Raw genomic sequence first — 19,387 nt, forward strand, 5'->3', positions numbered from 1 at the left:
TGACACCAAGAGAAAAATGGTGACAGCGGAGGGAGCTTCAGTCGATTGACAGCCTCAGCTTGAGGCAGGGCGTTTCATCCCTCCAAATAGGCTCTCAGAGCTCGCCTCACTGAGCTCTGCAGAGTAACTTGAGCTCTCTGCCCACGTTTTTTTCCTAAACTCTTAGACAAGCTTTATAATTCAGCACTTTGAATGGATGTAGAGAAGAGATGACCGCAGCTAAAACTTATTTTGGAGGATTTGTTTCATCTCCATCACCCGAGGACTGTCACTTCATTGGGTATATGGAAGGGTTTAAAACCGCTCAAACCACTTAAGGACCAGGCCTCTTTTTGAGATTTGTTGTTTACAAGTTAAAGCCCTGGTTCACGTTGAAGCGACTTGACATGTCAATTTGCATGCCAAATCAGCAGCAATGCCAACGATTCCCAAAAGTGGTTTCTGTACTACTGTTGCTAATTTTGAGGTGCAATTTCCATTGACATCTGTGCAGAAAGTCTCTGAAATCGGGACTGACAATGGAACGAAATCATGAGAGTTCAGCTGAAGTCAGTGTGAACCAGGGCAAAGTCTTTTTTTTTTTTTTTAAGCTAAAAGATCACTTTGGCCACAACCATATATACACACACACACACACACACACACACACACACTGCACTGATACCACTTTAAGACCGAATACAAGTACCAATACTTTTTCTCAAGTACTCACCGATACTGGTTACAGATGCTCTTTTTTTTTTATGTCATGTGACAGTGGCACTAATACGCAGCACTGATGACACGTGGACTGTCAGTAGTTTTTTTACTTTATTTTTTTTTCCATTTTTTTTTTATACTACTTTTCCAATTTTAGTTTTAAAATATTTATTAAAATTTTTCATTTTTTTTTTTTTAATCAACCCTGTTGGGGGTGGGGCGCTTTGGTGAGATTTAAGGGACTGAGGATACAGATTCCCCAGTCCCTTTCTCTGTAGCCTCAGCTGCACTGAGGTTCCTCTCCATTTATGAACTGAAGCATCATTTACAATGCTGTTATGAATGGACAGTCAGTGATCACCGACTGTGCATACAGAAAAGGAAGGAGCCCATAAATGACAGATTTACTGGCTCCTTCCTCTGCTCTCCATCCTGACGGATTCGGGACAAGGTGGACCAGAGGAGGACAGAGGGAGCGGAGGAGCATGGAAGAGGACACAGAGGGGAACCAGAGAAGGAGCACAGAGGGGGGACACAGGGGACAGTCAGGGATGATCAATGCGGCGGTGCGCGGAGTTACAAGCACCAATCTCCCTGTATAGATTTCAATAAAGCAGCCGACAGCCATGGGGGGGGGAGGGGGGGGGGGAGGGGGCTGCTTTATTGAAATCTATACAGGGAGATCAGTGCTTGTCACTTCCCCTACCAAATCCCCTGAATGCTCAGGTATCGGATTAGGCATCGGAGGTACTAGTATCGGTATCGACACCGATACTAGTACATATTTACATACACACATACATACATACATAGACTATGTCTCTTCTGCCATGAAAGCTCTCCGAGCAACCATATTTTTAACAGATTGCATAGTGATAGCTGTACATACACAGTTAAGTAAGATGCGGGAATGTAGTTACTCCTGTGTGCGCATGCAAGAGTTAGGCCATCCCAGCCAATAGAAATGAACGAAAACGCCAGACCCAGAAGATGGCAGCCATGAAAAAGTTAGAGCATGGCTGTCCATCATTGGATTTTGGCATTTTTCTAGGCAAGTGTACCATAATGTTAAACATGCTATGCATATTTACAAATAGCAAGAACTCCTAGAGCAGTGACAGCGAACCTTGCCACCCCAGATGTTTTGGAACTACATTTCCCATGATGCTCATGCACTCTTCAGTGTAGTTAAGCATCATTGGAAGATGTAGTTCCAAAACATCTGGGGTGCCAAGGTTCCCCAATCCCTGTCCTAGGGGGCTCCAAAAGTATAGTTCTAGCTTTACATCCAAATGGACTCCTCACATTTTATCGCCCCTATAATCCTGTTCCCACACATGGCATGATTTTGGAGGACTGGTCATTGCTTGGAAATGCCTTAAAATACAGTTTTTCTCAGTAAAAATAAGACGTCCTGCCCTCACACTGCAGAGCTTTGTGCTGTCAGAGCTGAGTAATGGCCACACCCCTTAGCACAAGTTTGCTTAGGCTGCATTCACACCTATGCACTTTTAGTGCTTTTTGCATTTTGCCAATTTGCACTATAGAATGTGTACCATAGGAAACCATGGTAAGTGGTCTGTAGTGCAAATCTGTAAAATGCAAAAAGCACTAAAAATGCATAGATGTGAATCCAGCCTTACACAGACTTGTATTGCAAAAAAAATAAAAAGGGGCGTGTCCAACCAGGTCTGTTGGTGACAGCTGATTACCAAGTGCACTGGTTTTAAAGCCGGTCAAAAATGGACCAAACCTCAGTTCAGCAAGGACTGGCCAAGATTCGATCCATCTATGGGGAGGCTGGTTGTACCCCTCTGCTGGCCAGGAAGGCTCTCCCTGCCCCGAACACAATAGACTGTGTTGCTAAGGGAAAAAATAAAAAATAAATCAAACGATTTTCTTTCCCGCAATTCGTGGTTGCAGGAAAAAAAAATTAAATCTATGGCTTGCCTACCTTTAGTGCCCATTGGGACTACACAGGCAGATTTACGCACCCTGCATGACTTCTGTAATGGGAAAGTGATAATGAAAGTGGTTAGTACATATCTATGCCACAACTGGATCACACCTGTGGGAGAATGTTGAAATGAAGTCTCCAGTTGGGTCTCTTAAGAGACCAATTCAAAAAAATAAAAAATTAGCAAAAAGTGATACAAACAGCTTCAATTCACAATTTTATTGCTACACGATAGATCACTGAAATGGTACCATACACTCATATGCAGAAGGCAGCCATTTTATAGCTTTATCCAATGGCCAGGAGAATAAAGCCCATGATGTGACATCATGACAAACCAGTGACATCACTGGTTCCATGACACAGACTTGGGCCCTGTTCACCATGAACACCTCTTCAGTTACAAAATAGCTGCTGGAATAGTCTTCAGAGAACTGGTTCACCTCATTGGACCTATGTCTTTTGAATGGCTTTAACTTTATTGACATTGGATAAAATAAGCAGCAGTGGCATTTATCGTGGGCCAACAGCAGAAAACCCACTGAGGTGCCAGAGCCCCAACACTATGCTGACAATTAAATTAAATGTTATAAATACATTTTGTGTTAAAAAAAATAATATAATAAAACCAAGACATTATTTTTACCTTTAGAGTCACCTCTATATCCACATTATCAGAAAATAAAACCTCTTTCGCATAAAACTTGAAAAGTATGACGAAAAGGTTTATGGCACTAAAATCCTACTGCATATGTGGACAGCTTGCCTTCACCATGTCCCTTCTATTTAGTGTACTGCCAAGCTAGCCTCTGTGATAAACGTGTATTAGATGACTTGTTCCCGGCATGAGAACCTGCAGCTCAGATTTGGGTACGCCTATTAAGGGTCTAAAACAAAGAACCAATTCCAGTAAATGTGATTTTAAGCCTTGGTTCACACTAATGCGACCCCCATTGTTGTGCGACCTGTTTGCGACAGAGTTGGGACTCCAAGTCGCATCAAAGTAGTGTAGGAACTTCTTTTTAAGACGCTGCGGTTTGAGTCGCATAGATTAGATTGGGTGCCACTGAAAATAAATGGGTCATATTAGAGTGAACCAAGCCTCAAAGCCCAGGCACACGTTTCAATTTTTTTCAATTTAGAAAAGCTTTATTTTATTTATTTTTAAAAGATGTGAACCTAGAATTTCCAAAAAAAGAAAAAAACAAAAAAACTTTTTTTTTTTTTTTTAACTTTTCGTTATCCGCAGGGACCCCTCTGTGATTTTTATTTGAAACGAAATGTCACGGATAGACCCATCTTCCTTTCTTAAATACACAACCCCACCCTGCCCAAGGTAAAAAGTGACAATGTCTCTGCAAACAGCTTCCCCTCATCCCATACCCTGGCACTCCATTCTCTGCAGCCGTCATAGAAACGACTGGTGTTGGCAAGCCTGGGGAGGGGTAATATTTCCCCAGTCATGCAACAGTGCTTGGGCCTAGAGAGTGGCTGCTCAATCCCTGCTCTATGACAGAGGAGGAGCTCACTGGCCATTGGTAGAGTATAAGCAGTTGTGGGGGGGTTGGGGTAATGGGAATTTGGCAGAGGCAATGTCACTTTATTTCGTTTTCCAGGCTAGGATGTGGGTGGTGGGGCACTCTCCATTTGCAGGGAAGCTACCTTTATCAAGGAGTCCTGTAGCACTTACAGCAATGGAGTCATGATGACAGTGATGCCACTGGCAGCAACAAGAGCTGCTGGCTGCACAGAAAGCAGGACTGCCCTACAGGAAAGCCGGTCTGCCCTACAGGAAGAGGTGCCCCATGTGAAAATGCAAAGGGGCTCCTGGGTCCTTCAAGTTCCCACTGCATTATGGGAGAATGAAAGGAATCACATGACTAGCGGATACAACTGTTCCTCATTCAGACACTTAAAAAGCGAGTTGTACGCAGCTGGTACTTCTCCAAGTGATATAGAGCTACAGCTCCCAGCATGCCTTGCCAGCCTGCAGCAAGTCATGCCAGCACCAAAGGATACTGGGAATTCAGAAGCATGGCCAACACTTCTGAAAATGGTATACTTCCTAGCATGCTCTATGCTATACTAGAAAATACGAGCAGCAAACATTTTTCAGTACAATACACATTCCAGCGGCAAAAGTTCCCCTCGGTAACATGTAAAGACGTAACCAGCGTCTATTGTGTTAGCGACATATGCAATAAAATTAAAAAGTAAAACAGCAGCAACACATGTTTGTAGAGTTTGAAGATGGAGGCCGAGCCGTCACTCTTCTGTTCCCTCCAGGTCTGGCGAATGCTGGCCTCCGTATTGAGAGCTTCGGATTAGCTGCAATAAAAAGGTCTATTTCTCCATCCCTGCAATTAGTAAAAAATAGACTATTTCCTCCATGATCATGTAAAACCAACAGCGTCCTCTCAGAAAGTCACTTCCCGCTGCCTCAGACTCGCAGAAATCCCTGAATTGCATTTGCGTCGGGTGAAAATTTCTCCGGCATTGTCCTTGAAGGAAACTAAATGTAAAATGCGGTGCAATGCGGGTTGTAGACAGATCTGCGCCACAATGTGCGCCCGTGCGACACCTCCTGGGATCGGCAGGAGGACCCTCCCACCGCTATTCGGGTCTGTGCAGGTGAATGGCTGTTCACGCAAGCTGGGCGGAGTCAGATGACATCCTAGAGATAAGTAGAGAAAAAAAAAAAAGAAAGTTAAGGAACGCCATCTATTGATATCATTAAGAAACGATTAAACTGAAGGCAAAAAATGTTATAGTTGTGGATAGAGTGGAGAGGGATTAGAACACCGGTCAGGTTTTTATTGTGGTCCATGTCCCTGGGACCTTCTATTTACTGTTATCACCTGAGGACAACCCAAAATTTGGAATTTTCTTTTGCTTTCACTCTCGAACAGTAATGCCGGGTACACACGGTTGGATTTTCCGATGGGAAATGTTTGATAGAAGCTTGTTGTTGGAAATTCCAACCGTGTGTAGGCTCCAGCGAACATTTTCCCATCTGAAATTTTGTTTGTCGAAATTCCGATCTGGATCTCTAATTTTTCGACAAGAAAATCCATTGTCGGAAATTCTGATTGTGTGTAGACAATTCCGACGCACAAAGTTCCATGCATGCTCGGAATCAAGCATAAGAGCCGCACAGGCTATAGAACTTCTTTTCTTGGCTCATCGTACGTGTTGTACGTCAACGTCACGTTCTTGGCAATCAGCGTTTCCGACAAGGTTTGCGTGACCATGTGTATGCAAGACAAGTTTGAGCCAACATCCGTCGGAAAAAAAACATGGATTTTGTTGTCGGGATGTGCGATCACGAGTACGCGGTATAAGAGGGGAACTCTTCCAATAGGGACACTAGTTCTGGTGACAACCAGGGATTCCCTCACTTCCTGTTTAGCTATGAGACAGGAAGGGATGGGAAATATTGCCAATGGGGACACCAATGACAAAGAACTGACAGGGGTTAGAACCCCACCCCCCCCCCCCCCCACACACACACACACACACACACACACACACACACACACCAAAATGTAAAAGTAAAAATTACACAGGAAGACATTTTGAAAACCCTTTACTTACCTGTCCAGCGATCCCATGATGTCGGCACCCCAGTCCATTTTTAAATCTTAAGGAAAACCGGCAGTGAAGCCTTGCAGCTTCACAGCCGGTTCCCTACTGAATGGGCCCTGTGGCAGTAGAAGGAAGAAGGGGGTCAAATTTTCAGAAGATGGGACGTGGTGATGCCCACAGGTACCCACTCCCCCAAAAAGGTGCCAAATGTGGCGGGTGGGGGGGGGACGACACCATTGGAGCTTCGCGTTAAGGCTGGCACACGCAGGCCGAAAAAAATAATAATAATAAATCGGTCAGTATCGTGAGGTTCAACAGGAAATTCAGGAAGGAATTTTATTCCCCTGCTGTAGAAATTTGGATCCTGCTTTTCTGTTTTTTTTTCCACCTTCCTCTGGATCAACGGTGGGTATATAGGATTGGGTAAATTGGATTGTATGATATTTTTTATTTTATTTATTATTTTTATGGTTGAACTAGATGGAGTTGTGTTTTCTTTCCAACCTAACTATGTAACATTTGGCCAGTGTGTACAGCAGCCTATCCAGCTTCTGTTGAACGGGCATGCTGGTAAAGCCAGTAGCCGATCGACATCCAATAAGTGACCGGTGTGTTCTGGCGCAATCCGTCCCCCTGTCAGAACACAACAGTGCAGCAGGGAGAATGCTGTACTAACATTGCATAGCGCCATCCTCTGGGTTTTTTTTGTGCGCGTGTGTGTACCAGGCTTCACTTTTCATTTGCTCGCCCACTGCTCCATTCAGCGTGTGACACTGGACCAAAGTGCAAGCCAAGATTTTACTTTCCTTCCCTACCCTACAGTAATAAACTTGATTAAGACTTGCTAATTTATTTTTATTTATTTTTTTGGGATAAAAAGAAAAAAAAAAAAAAAATGGAGATGGGATTTAAAATTCTCATTATTACACTTCCTCAAAAAGTAGGACTTAATATCACAGAGTCACAGCGGCTACATTGCCCTCATTTAGTCTGTATATCGAATTTTGCCTTGAATAAAGTAGTAAATGAAGTAAATGACGAATAGGACGGCCTCATTTAAAAAGGAAAATCTCCCTTCTATTTAGCAAGTATGATAATCTGCTCAGCAAGGAAACCGGTCTGGGCGATTCCCCAATTCTTCTGACCTCAAGGCCTTTTTACCCAAATTGTGACTCAGCGTTTCCGGCCCTGACACACGTGAAATACGTCACTGGTGGATACAACCCGTCCCTAATAACAGAGCCAAATTCAGAAAATGGAGACACTGCTGTCATCCCGTCTGTAACAAACACTCCCATTGCAGAAGACGCCTATCTAGGAGGACACTTTACATTCATATCAGTTTAGGTTTCAAAGACCTGCCATCTACCCACAGCACAGACATTTAGTGACTGGCTAAATATACACCGTGCAGCCGATTGGTTGATTTATTCCCCCCCCCCCCCTTTTGCTTATCTGAATTCTGTCAGTGCACTGTGCACTTTATTAATCACTATACAGGCCCCTATAAATGTCTGTTTTCTAAAAGAACCGGGACAAAAAAAATATATATATATAAGCAAACAACCATTTCCTTAGCTATACCCAGTGAAGGGGCTGGCCTCAAATGATACACAGAGATGAAATTAATCCTCCTATGTAAGTTCTACCTGTTTATCTGCACACTTTTCATCTTTGCAGCCATTCATAATGCTGATTTTTAAAGCTTGTCTGAGTTCAGAAAACAAAGGGGGTGGATAGCTGAAGTTACACTCTGCAGAGCTCAGCAATGAGAGCTCTGATTGGAGCGAAGAGACACACCTCCTTCAAAAGATCACACAGGAACAGAGCTGAGGCTGTCAATCAGCTGGAGGGCCCTCCCCTGTCACCTTTTTGCTCTTGGTGTCAGGAAAACTATTCTAAAAGTGATTCATGCTGATAGCAAAGGAACAAAGCAGCAGACAGAAATTGACACTTAGGCCCCTTTCACACTGAGCCACTTCTAAACTGGCAGTAAAACACTGAGGTCTTTTGAAGAGCTTTTCAGACCCCAAATTCTGTCCCAAGCTGTAGGTTATTAATGGCGAGTGACTCAAAACACTAAAGCCATTGTATCAGCAAGACAGCCAAGCAGCTAGCATTTTTAGAAAGCAGAATTATTGTGAGTCTTTAGGTTTCCTTTAAAAAGGGAAAATTACAGGCTAAACCTAACTGATCTTACAAAATGTCCCCTCCCCCCTCCTAACACCGATACAGACTAACCTGTGGGGGAAAGATGAACTTTATATACTTTCCCTTTTCAGCCTGCTCCGCTGTGGTCATGTGATCTGGCTCCCCTGTGGCAGTCAGCAGCAGCTGCAGGGGAGAAGGGGGAGTGACAGCAACAAGTAGGCCATAGGAGCCTATGGGCGACATCGCCACTCTAGTGCTCTCTCCTCTCCCCTGCAGTCGCCACTGGCTGACAAAGAGGATCAAGTGTCTGGACCTAAGTGGGCTGAAAATATGTACGTACATATGCATTGTTCTTACACAGGTTAGTCCGCATAGGTGTTAGAAGGTAGGAGGAAGCCTTTTTAAAACTAGTTAAGTTTAGTCTGGAATTCTACTTTAAAAAGGGTTGTAAACCTCGTGGTTTTTCATGTTCATGCATTCTATGCATCCTGTGATGCAGCCCATCCAGAGCCCCCCCTTTAGTTACCTGAACCCGATCTTTGCCACGACGGCGACGAGCACACCAGCTCCAGCCGGTGTCTCGGGTCCAGATTGGATAGATTGATATTAGCGCAGCCATTGGCTCCCACTGCTGTCAATCAAATCCATTAACGGGGGTGGGGTGGTGCCTGCTGTCTGTCAATAGACGGAGCAGCAGGGCACAGAGTAGGAGCCAGGAGTGCCGCTGAGGGACTCCAGAAGAGGAGGATCGGGGCCACTCTGTTCAAAACAAACTGCACAGAGGAGGCAAGTATAAATGACAGGTTTGTTTTTTTTGTTTTGTTTTTTTAAACGATCCTCTACCTTTACTATAAGTCAGGGATATGCAATTAGCGGATCTCCAGCTCTTGCAGAACTACAAGTCCCATGAGGCATAGCAAGACTGACAGCCACAAGCATGACACCCAGAGGCAGAGGCATGATGGGACTTGTTTTGCAACAGCTGGAGGTCCGCTAATTGCATATCCCTGTTTTAAAGTATTTCTCTTAATCTTCTAACCCAGTTCAGTGTGCTGGGAACAGGTCTAAATCATTTGGTGTTATTTTTATGCAGACTCATGAAGAAGTTCACTTTAAAAAAATAGTTGTAGAGCCTCATCGCAACTCAGAAAAACCTATTGGAAATCTCCGAGGCCCTTAAAGCGACCGAACCCGGCGTTTCATTTCTGCTCATCTACAAGGACCTTTCCCATCAGAGTATAAATAAAAATCAATCAGCTGGTCTAGCTGCAGCAGAGACGGAGGATGTGCAGGGAAACATTAAAATTGCTGCAGCCGAATCTGACAGCCGAAGGACGCGCGGCGTGCCCTTGAGATCGATTCACGTGCAGCACTGCGATTGGGACTCGGGACTCTTCTCCCCTCTGATGTCCTTATTTCCGCAGAGCACAGACGAAAGGCTGAATCTACAATGCACATTTTCTGCTGAGCTGGGCCAGGATCAGCTGACATCGCGTGGACAATGAGGTCTCTTGTGACACTGCCTCCTACAAATGCTCACATTCACAAAATGCTTTCAGCATGGAAGGCCGGAGCCTGTGCAGCCCCCCCAATGATTCACAGCTCTGGACTGCAGGCACGTCACAATGGAGATTCTTCGCCTTGTTACGCTTTGCTGGCAGCCATGTCATTAGCTTACTGTAAATCATTTTATTAGGGAGTCTGACCAACTATAAAAAAAAAAAAAGAAAAAAAAAAAAACGCTGCACTGTGGGCTAAAAGATCATCTCACCTGTATTGCAGATGTAGCGGCGGCTCCTGAAGAGCACACGCTATGAGTTTTTTCAAAGTTAAAATTGCCTAAACTGCAGTTTGGTTTGGATACAATTATCTAAATTTGACTTCAGCATCAGTCTGACTGGACTGTGAAATGTTCAGCCTGGCCACAGGGGGCACTGTCTCTTTTGGGAGGCATGGAACTATGGTCTGGTTAGGTGCTTAAAGAGGGATTCCACCAAAAAAAAAAAAAAAAAAATATTAAAAGCCAGCAGCTATAAATACTACTGCTGCTGACATTTAATAAATGGACACTCTCCTGTCCTGGGTTCCAGCGATGCCGGCAGCCAAGGCCGATCGATCGCTCGGCTCTCGGCTGCTGTTGCCACCATTCTAGGTGAGGGAATCAGGAAGTGAAGCGAATCGGCTTCACTTCCCGGTTCCCTACTGCGCATGCGCGAGCCGTGCCGCGCAATAGGAAATCTCCGCGCTGTCACTGGGACCCGTGTGTGTCCCAGCAGACAGCGCGGCAGGGCAGGAAATGGCGTAGACTCCCACGGGAGTCTATGCCCGGAAGTGGGTGAAAATACCTGTCTTTGACAGGTATCTCCACCCCCCTCCCCCCTGAAAGGTGTCAATTGTGACACCGGAGGGGGGGAGGGATCCGATCAGCGGAGGTTCCACTTTAGGGTGGAATCCCGCTTTAAGTTACTCTCTCTTGGAGCCCGCCCAGTGGGAGTGTCGTTCTTGCTGTGCTTTCTAGGAGAGGGTATTTAAGATGCGGATGTCACGTGGTTTGGGGTTCCGGTCCTGAATGATGTGCTGACTTCATGGTCCTGGTCCTCCTGACCAGCCCCTCAGGAAGGCTATGGCCTGGGGTGCGGATCCACCCGATTTTGATGTCTCAGGGCTGGCTAGCCTGAGGCAAGGAAACTGAGGAAGGATTCTGAGGTGGTTGGGTGCCGTCTCTGGTTTGGGAGAGACCCAGTCACTTCAAGCATTCCAGGGGAGGACTCTTCAGAAGACCACGTACAGGTTGGTTTCTTAGCAACAACCTGGAAGGGCTGAAGTACCCGAGAGAATCCGGTCTTGTGGATATCGCCAAGCTGGCAGAAAGATCCAGGTATCCTACAAGTGTTTTCAAGCTTAAGTTTCCCTACGTGTTCTACAACAACGTCTGTGGCAGAGACTTGTTCCTGAGTAAGCACCTTGCTGGATGCTAGGCCTTGTGAGAGAGGGACTGTCCAACTTGAGTGAACATCCAGTTGTGAATGGCTATTCTCTGGATGCAGTCAAAGCAAGTTCTTCAACATCTTGACTTTGACACCAAGCCCTTGTACACACGGTCGGAGATTCCGTCGGAATGTATCCGATCGGAGCGTTTTGTCGGATATTCCGACCGTGTGTGGTCTGCATCGGACTGTTTCCGTCAGAATATCCATCGGACCAACTTTTCCAACTTGCCGGAAATATTTTCCGACAAAATGCTCCGATCGGACATACTCCGATCATGTGTAGAGAATTCCGATCGGACAAAGTGCCACGCATGCTCAGATCAAATTCCTACATCAAAACTATTGGCTACTAGCCTGAACATAGTGCTGTCGTAACGAAATAACGTCATCACGTCAGATTTTCCGACAATTTCGTCCGACCGTGTGTATACAACAGTTTCGGACAAAATCTGACGGATTTGGTTGTCGGAATCTCCGACCGTGTGTACAAGGGCTAAGAGTACCTGAATTCCTTATCCAGCCCTCTGATCCCAATTTAAGAGACCGTTTCATGGTCTACATTTTGCAAATAAAATCCATTCAAGTGGATCTGTTGTCGGTCTCTCAAGTTACTAGGCCATTACCACGGGACACCCCTAGATGTACGAGGAAGACAGAAGGTAGCAGTAAGCCCAAATCTAACCAGCAGCTCCTTCGGGGGTTAGTGCTACACAAAGATTCTGGATTTCCCATTACATACAGAGCCAGGAGCCTTCCAAATCCAAAAGCACAACATCCATTTGCAAACAGCAAATTCAGCTCTAAACTGGGGCTCTAAACTGGGACTCTGCACCCACCGCCCCCCCCCCCCCCCCAAAGAACACAATGCAGGAGGTGGTCTAAAGCTGGATATACACCAACCAAAATGCAGACTGTTCAGCAGGGACCAGCCAAATGTCAATAAGCATGTGACCACCCCTGCTCAACCGACTGCTTGATCCCCCATCCACCTTGTAAGTGGATGATCACTTTGTTCAGCCTACTGGCTCATTAAAAAAAATAAGCCAACCATCTATGGCCAGCTTAACCACTTTCTGTCCCCCTCATAGCAGTGTTACTGCTACAGGACGACAGCTGTGTACCGGATCACACGCTAATAATAACACACACACCAAAATGTAAACACTCTGGTATTTCTGCATGACTGGCTAAAGTGATGCGTAATATATATGGGAGGGAACTTCCAGAGGACAAGTGGACAGTATCACAGTTAAAGTAATGCAGTGCAGTATCACAAAAAATTACCTTGTCATGATGGGGGGGGGGGGGGGGGGGGTTGAGGGGGTGTAAATCTTCCAGAGAACAAGTGATTAAAGTATAACTAAAGGCTTTTATTTTTGTTTTGTGTGTGTGTGTGTGTGTGTGGGGGGGGGGGGGGGTTGGGGGGGCGTTAGAACCTCTGTTAGCAATCATGCCTGTATCCCCTTTAGGGAAAACAACCCTATTTGTCCCGTTTACCTTCATCATTGAAAGAAAAAAAAAAAAAAAAAAAAAACAATTTTGGATTATGTGTTGTGGTGTACAACACACAAACCAAAATTTGTGGGCTGTCCCTAGAAAAAAAGAGTAGATGGAAAACCTGTCAATGAGGACACTAGTTTTGGTGATCTGGGGGGGGGGGGGGGGGGGCTCCAAGAGATTACCTTAATTTGCAGCAATTTTCTCTCACTTCCTGTTCTGGATATGGGACAGGAAGTGAAGGGAAACCTCAAATGGGACAACAGATGGCAAACTTATGTTTCCTTACAAAAAATAAATGCTTTATAAAAAATAAAAAAAAGTTTTGTGCATAAAGTAGTTCTATTTTAAGTGTGTGTTTGAATGCAGCGTTTGGTTGGGGTATCCCAAAAGAAAAAAAGAAAAAGAAAAACAAAGCAGCCCCCACACACACACACATTAAGCATTAAAAGTGCTAAAAGCATTGGCAATTACAGGCTTCAGCTTCCATTTCAGACACTCTCTGGAGAAGGAAGTGACTGCTGACAACATTCCTGGGAGAGCTCATTAGTGAGGGCCGAGGGGACACAATGTACAGTCGTAAACGGAAAGGTCCGAGAAGCCATTTAGATATTGGTATTTTGAAGCTGGGAGAGTTGCTTATTTTAAAAGGGCTGGAATCAGACTAAAAATTTATGTAAACACAATACAATTTTGTTTTAAGCCCAGTAATAAATAAAAGTTTTCACTTTTTTAATTCTTTGTGTGAGGGCTTTTCTGATTGAATAACTAAAAACCAGACAGTTTAGCTGGGGTCACGTTACATGGTTTTGGTAGCTCTAAGGCCACAGTCACATTGGCTTATTAAAACGAATGCGCATGCAAAGGGCATTCTTCAGTTACACGGGATGCACGGGTGTTCATTGCGGGGGTGTGCAGGCATCTTGTTGATAACAGACTGCATGCCGATTCATGCAAAAGGCCTGCACAGAGGTACACTCTGGGATGTGCGAGAAGGTCTGAGCTTCCCTGGAGGATGAAGACAGACCTTCGCACAGGCGTATGGATCGGTACGTCCGTGTCACTTAGACCTTGAAAAGGAGATCATACACATAATTATGTCTCACTTTACACTGGGAGACAAGCACAGCCATTACCTCCAACTTGCTGGTATCTTCTAGACTGTGGTTTTTGGCCCTCACAGTGTCAGACATCAGCATTCTTTGTTCAGAAGGCTCGCTGCTTGGGACATCTCGGTCGTCTTCACCACCAACTTCACAAATGGTGTTCACATCTGGAGGGTTTGTCTTCTGCTCTGGTATACGAGCCACACGGAACCTGGAAAATATATAGGAAAAGTTATCAAAGTCTGAAATTATATTAAGTTCTGTAGGCATCAAAAGACAAGTGCATCATTGCCTTAAGCAACTGTAACTTCTTGCTGTAACTTTCCTACTGCAGGTAAAAAAAAAAAAAAAAAAAAAAAAAAAAAAAAAAACACACAAGTTGATAGTGTAGATCAGAGATATGCAATTAGCGGACCTCCAGCTGTTGCAGAACTACAAGTCCCATGAGGCATAGCAAGACTGACAGCCACAAGCATGACACCCAGAGGCAGAGGCATGATGGGACTTGTAGTTTTGCAACAGCTGAAGGTCCGCCAATTGCGTATCCCTGGTGTAGAGAGACTCTAATTTTGGCCTTTCAAAGTCTTTGAAGCTACCTATGAATTATTTATATTCTGCTGTTCTGCCCTGGAACTCCATTCCTCTGCAGTCCAAACCTAAGCAAGTTCTGTGTCAGTATTCAACGCAGCGGCAGGGGAGAACAGTGAGAGTATAAGTGGGTGTGGGATGAACTTTAATGAGAAGGTCACTTTTCCCAGAACAGTCTTTTTAACCGGTTCCCGACCGGCTCACTCACATCTACTGTGGCACAATGGCACCGTTGCACGAAATCCCACACATATACAGGGTTCCCTTTAAGAACTGTCAGAGGGCACGCGCATGCCCGCTGCGCGGTGGGGGACCAAATGCACGTAGCCAGCGATCGCCGCCGGCCACGTGCGATCACGTGCACGTGAGCCAGCACAGGGATTTGTGTGTGTAAACACACAAATCCCTATTCTGTCAGGGGAGAGGAGACATATTGGGGTTTATTTACCAAAGCTGGAGGGTGCGCAAGCAGACTCACTTCTTAATAGAAGAATGTTATTGCCAAAGCCTAACTGAACAAGCTGAGGTTAGAAGCAGATTGGTTTCTGTGCAGAAATGAACCCGATTTTGCACTCTCCAGCTTTAGTAAATAAATCCCATTGTTTGTTCCTAGTAAGGCCTCTTTCACACGGGGCAGATCAGTGATGATCCGCCCCATGGATATCCACTTGCTCAGCGGGGATCGCTCCGTCGTTCCCCCGCTGAGCAGGAAGATGACAGGTCTGTTTCTGCACACTGCGCAGGGATGGACCTGTCAGAGCGCCACTCTGCCCTATGGGAGATCGGGCGACGAGGGACCACAGTGTCCGTCACCCGATCCGATGACGGATGGAAAAGTAGGTTTTTCCTCCATCACACTTTTTCGGAGCGGGTTGGATGTCAGCGGACATGTCACCGCTGACATCCGACGCTCCATAGAGGTCTATGGAGCATCCGTTCAGGTCCACCTAAAAAACTGACAGGTGGACCTGAACTGATCGGTCATGTGAAAGAAGCCTAAGTAGGAACAACGATATGTTTCCTCCCCTAGTCAGTCTTATCCCCATACAGTTAGAACACATCCAGGGAACACTTTTAACCCCTTGATCGCCCCCTAGTGTTAAACCCTTCGATGCCAGTGACATTTACACAGCATATTTATAGCACTGATCGCTGTATAAAATGTCAATGGTCCCAAAAGTGTCTGATCTGTCCGTTGCAATACCGCTAAAAATCACATTACTAGAAAAAAAAAAAAAAAAAAAATGCCATAAATCTTTCCCTTAGTTTGTAGACGCTATAACTTTTGCGCAAACAAATTTAATATATGCTAATGGTGATTTTTTTTTTACCAAAAATATGTAGACGTTATATATATTGGCCTAAACTGATGAAGAAATCTGTTTTTGAAAAAACATTTTTGGGGCATATTTATCATAGCAAAAAGTAAAAAAATGTTTTTTTTTCAAAATTAGATTCTTTGTTTTTGTTTATAGCGCAAAAATTTTTTAAAAAAACTGCAGAGGTGATTAAAAATACCACCAAAAGAAAGCTCTATTTGTGGGGAAAAGATGGACGCAAATTTAGTTTGGATACAGCATCACACGACTGCGCAATTGTCAGTTAAATCGACGCTGTGTCCAGTTGTAAAAAGTGATCTGGTCAGGAAGGGGGTAAAATCTTCCGGGGCTGAAGTGGTTAAGTTAGTTTGATGCATAAGAACCCCAACTAATGACTCCACCTCACATTTTATATTTCAGCATTTGTTGGATGGAGAAAATGTGACGTATATTTCCCAGGTTGATCTGATATGATTGCACTCTGCTCCTAATTTCGGATTTGCCACGATCACCAGATTACAGATTGCACTGACCCTGTAGACTTTAGGGCCTAACAGACACTGACCTGCCCACTAGAAGGATGGTGACTTCCCCAGATTTGGAGGTCTTGAACCCATTTCTGCTAAGTTTTATGTTGTTGGCAGACTGCGATGAGGCAAGTACATTAGGCCATTTCTTTTGGCTGCAGCGAGTGCAGCAAATGCCGGAGCGGGACGCCGGGCCCTGGACCGTGTGCAGGTGATGCTGGTGCTTGCAGAGGTTCGGCATCTGAGGGAGGAGGTGCATTCTGCTGAAATGGAAAAAAAGCAAACTGAAGAAACACATTTCACAGGGATATAAAGTTCTATTATAAACGAGTGTGGTTACCGAAAGGCAACAGTGGCATTTATGTTCCACCAAGTTTTAAAAAGTCACCCCACTGCATATGGACAGCAGAGGACTGATGGACTGAAGTAGAAAACGGTGGCTCCTTAAGAGTGTGTTGACCATTTTCAATGTTTATTGGGTGCATATTCTGAAATATATACCATATAATAAAATGTTAGTTGTGTGTGGCAACACCCCCAATTTCCTGCTGTGAGATGATATATTTTGGTGTACATGCTGCTTTAAGATGAGAAAGATGGACAGTCCCCCCCTCACATCAGTGTCCCCATCAGAGTTTCCTCCCTCACATCAGTGCCCCCCCCCTATATTCACAGGGAGGACAGAACTTCTGATGGGAAGCACAACATTGGTTGCAAATATGTAGGTGGGAACCCGTGCATTGAAAGAGGAAGGGGCTGCGGGCCAGATAAAATCTTGTAGCAGGCCACACGTGGCCCATGGGTCATAGTTTGAAGACCCCTGCACTACACTTCCTTGCAATTAGCCAACATAGCCAAGATTAGACCAAAGGGCAGAATTAGGAAAGCACAAAACATCAGGTATCAGCTATGTATTTACATTTTTCTGAATAATGAGAAAATGTCTAAAAATCAACCAGTCTGCTGACCCTTCCTGCATTAATCTCCATCCACTGTGACCCTTCTGTCACAAGTGTCTAGTGGTCACTAGAGATGGCTACAAGAAAAAATAAATCTAAAGTTTTGGTTATTTTACCTACCGTTGAGGTGACTTGCTTCCTACAGCAGAGATCTGCTTGCTCTGATAATCCTTCAGTAGTTCTTCCAAAGCAACAGCATTTTCTGAGGGAAGGAAGCAGGAAATTTCTCATTTTAGAAGAAGAGGTCAGCATTGCTCAGTACATGGCCAATTTGTAACAGATCAGGATTACACCGTTTTTCCTATGCCAGGTCTCATTTAACATACAATAGTGCTTTTTTTTTTTTTTTTTTTTTAATAAACACACACACAAGCATTTCACACTCTCGCCAACCTATCATTTCTTTAAACCACCACAGCCCCACAACAGGCACAGCTAAGGAGAACAATGGCTGTCCCTGCAACTAGCTTGCAGCCTGTGCCCCCCCCCGGGCCGTACCTGCAACTAGCTTGCAGCCTGTGCCCCCCCCCCCCCCCCGGGCCGTACCTGCAACTAGCTTGCAGCCTGTGCCCCCCCCCCCCCCGGGCCGTACCTGCAACTAGCTTGCAGCATGTGCCCCCCCCCCCCCCCCTCGGGCCGTACCTGCAACTAGCTTGCAGCCTGTGCCCCCCCCCCCCGGGCTGTACCTGCAACTATGCAACTAGCTCGCAGCCTGTGCCCCCTTTGGGTTGTACCTGCAAATAGCTTACAGCCCGTGTCCCCCTGGCAGCAGTCTCAGAGCTTTCAAATTTTTACAAAGAATAACATGCATAAAACGTGTTAAATGTCCATAAATTCAAATAGAAAACGGTTGTTTAAATGAATGGTCTGAACTGGGTCTTAGAGACTCACCCAAGAAAAAAAGTCAGTTAACGGCATCTGTTAATACATCCGTAAAACAAGTGCAACTGCGCCAACATGCTAATGTCTACTTAACTAACCAATGAAAGGATTTCTAAATAATAAAAAAAAATTTTTTTTTTTTTTTACAAGAATACTTTGTTCTTTTAAACATAGGGCACCAAGTGGCAGATTTCATTTCCTGCTGGATCTCCTGAAATTCTAGCCATGGGTGGCCCCTGTTGGCACCACTCAACTCAACAGAAGGCCGGTTTAAAAATGGACTAAGCAGGGTGGAAAATTATCATATGCAGTTACGGTTTAGGTATTCAGTCAGCCACAAGTGTCATTGGTGCCTAAATTCAATAGCCGGCAATGGAGATTTCTCCACCCGGGCCAACAATGTACATAGAGGAATCTATTGATTTTCTCTTGTTCAGCCTGCAGACTGAATGTGTTTCGCTGCTGCGTTTTGCTAGCCTTACATTAGAACACAGATTAAACCACACGTAAACATGGCAATATTTCACTGACCTCTCTTTTCTGTAATAAGACGCACCAGAACCCCGATGGTGTCCTCATTGCCGTTCTCCTCCAATAGGGTGGAGGGGTTAATACCTGAAAATATATAAAAAACAGGGAAAATAAATTTCTGCTGCGTCATACATTCTCCAATACAAACAGGATCTTATTTGGGGTTTGTAATCTATGTCAGTGCAGCATATGGTGTGCGAGCAAAAGGCCACGGGAGATCATCGCAACTTAGGCCACCCACGGGCTGATTGTTTAGTCAAGGTGTCTGCTGAGCATTCAATCTAGACAATTATTAAAGTTTATATGCAAATGACTGCAGAATGACTTTCAGAACTCAGATTTTCAAAACATGCAATTTAAATGGTATGTGTTAGGGATGTAGAAGATTTTGCATAGGTCATGGTGACTTCATTGTACAAATCACATTAAATATATCTGCAGGTTGCGGTGTGCCAAAAAAAAAAAAAAATAAAATAAAAAAAATATAGGAAGAAGGCGGCCACATATTTTTTGCTGCATTGAAGCCCATTTCAATTGCCACAGGGTGGTATAGTAAGAAAAGGCCCCACAGCCTCTGTTCTGGGTGTAAAAAAAAA

General features: G+C 44.7%; 1 protein-coding gene across 3 annotated transcripts in view; it reads right to left on the reverse strand.

Moving 5' to 3' along the window:
- Positions 1–2,860: 2,860 nt before the first annotated feature.
- RELT (RELT TNF receptor) overlaps positions 2,861–19,387 on the reverse strand; it is an 84,807-nt gene continuing 68,280 nt past the window's right edge. For 2 of the 3 annotated variants that reach the window (XM_077451472.1, XM_077451473.1), the window contains exons 7-11: positions 18,792–18,875; positions 17,499–17,580; positions 16,458–16,682; positions 14,016–14,196; positions 2,861–5,330 (exon numbers count right to left, since the gene is read on the reverse strand). In XM_077451472.1, the coding sequence (XP_077307598.1) occupies positions 5,319–5,330; positions 14,016–14,196; positions 16,458–16,682; positions 17,499–17,580; positions 18,792–18,875 (584 nt within the window). In that variant the 3' untranslated portion in view covers positions 2,861–5,318. The remainder of the gene's footprint in view (positions 5,331–14,015; positions 14,197–16,457; positions 16,683–17,498; positions 17,581–18,791; positions 18,876–19,387) is intronic. The other variant, XM_077451474.1, reaches the window with a different exon arrangement.

The sequence above is a fragment of the Lithobates pipiens genome, unplaced genomic scaffold, assembly GCF_037356315.1.
Source record: "Lithobates pipiens isolate NorthernLeopardFrog02 unplaced genomic scaffold, aLitPip1_a1.2 Scaffold_23, whole genome shotgun sequence".
Lineage (NCBI taxonomy): Eukaryota > Metazoa > Chordata > Amphibia > Anura > Ranidae > Lithobates > Lithobates pipiens.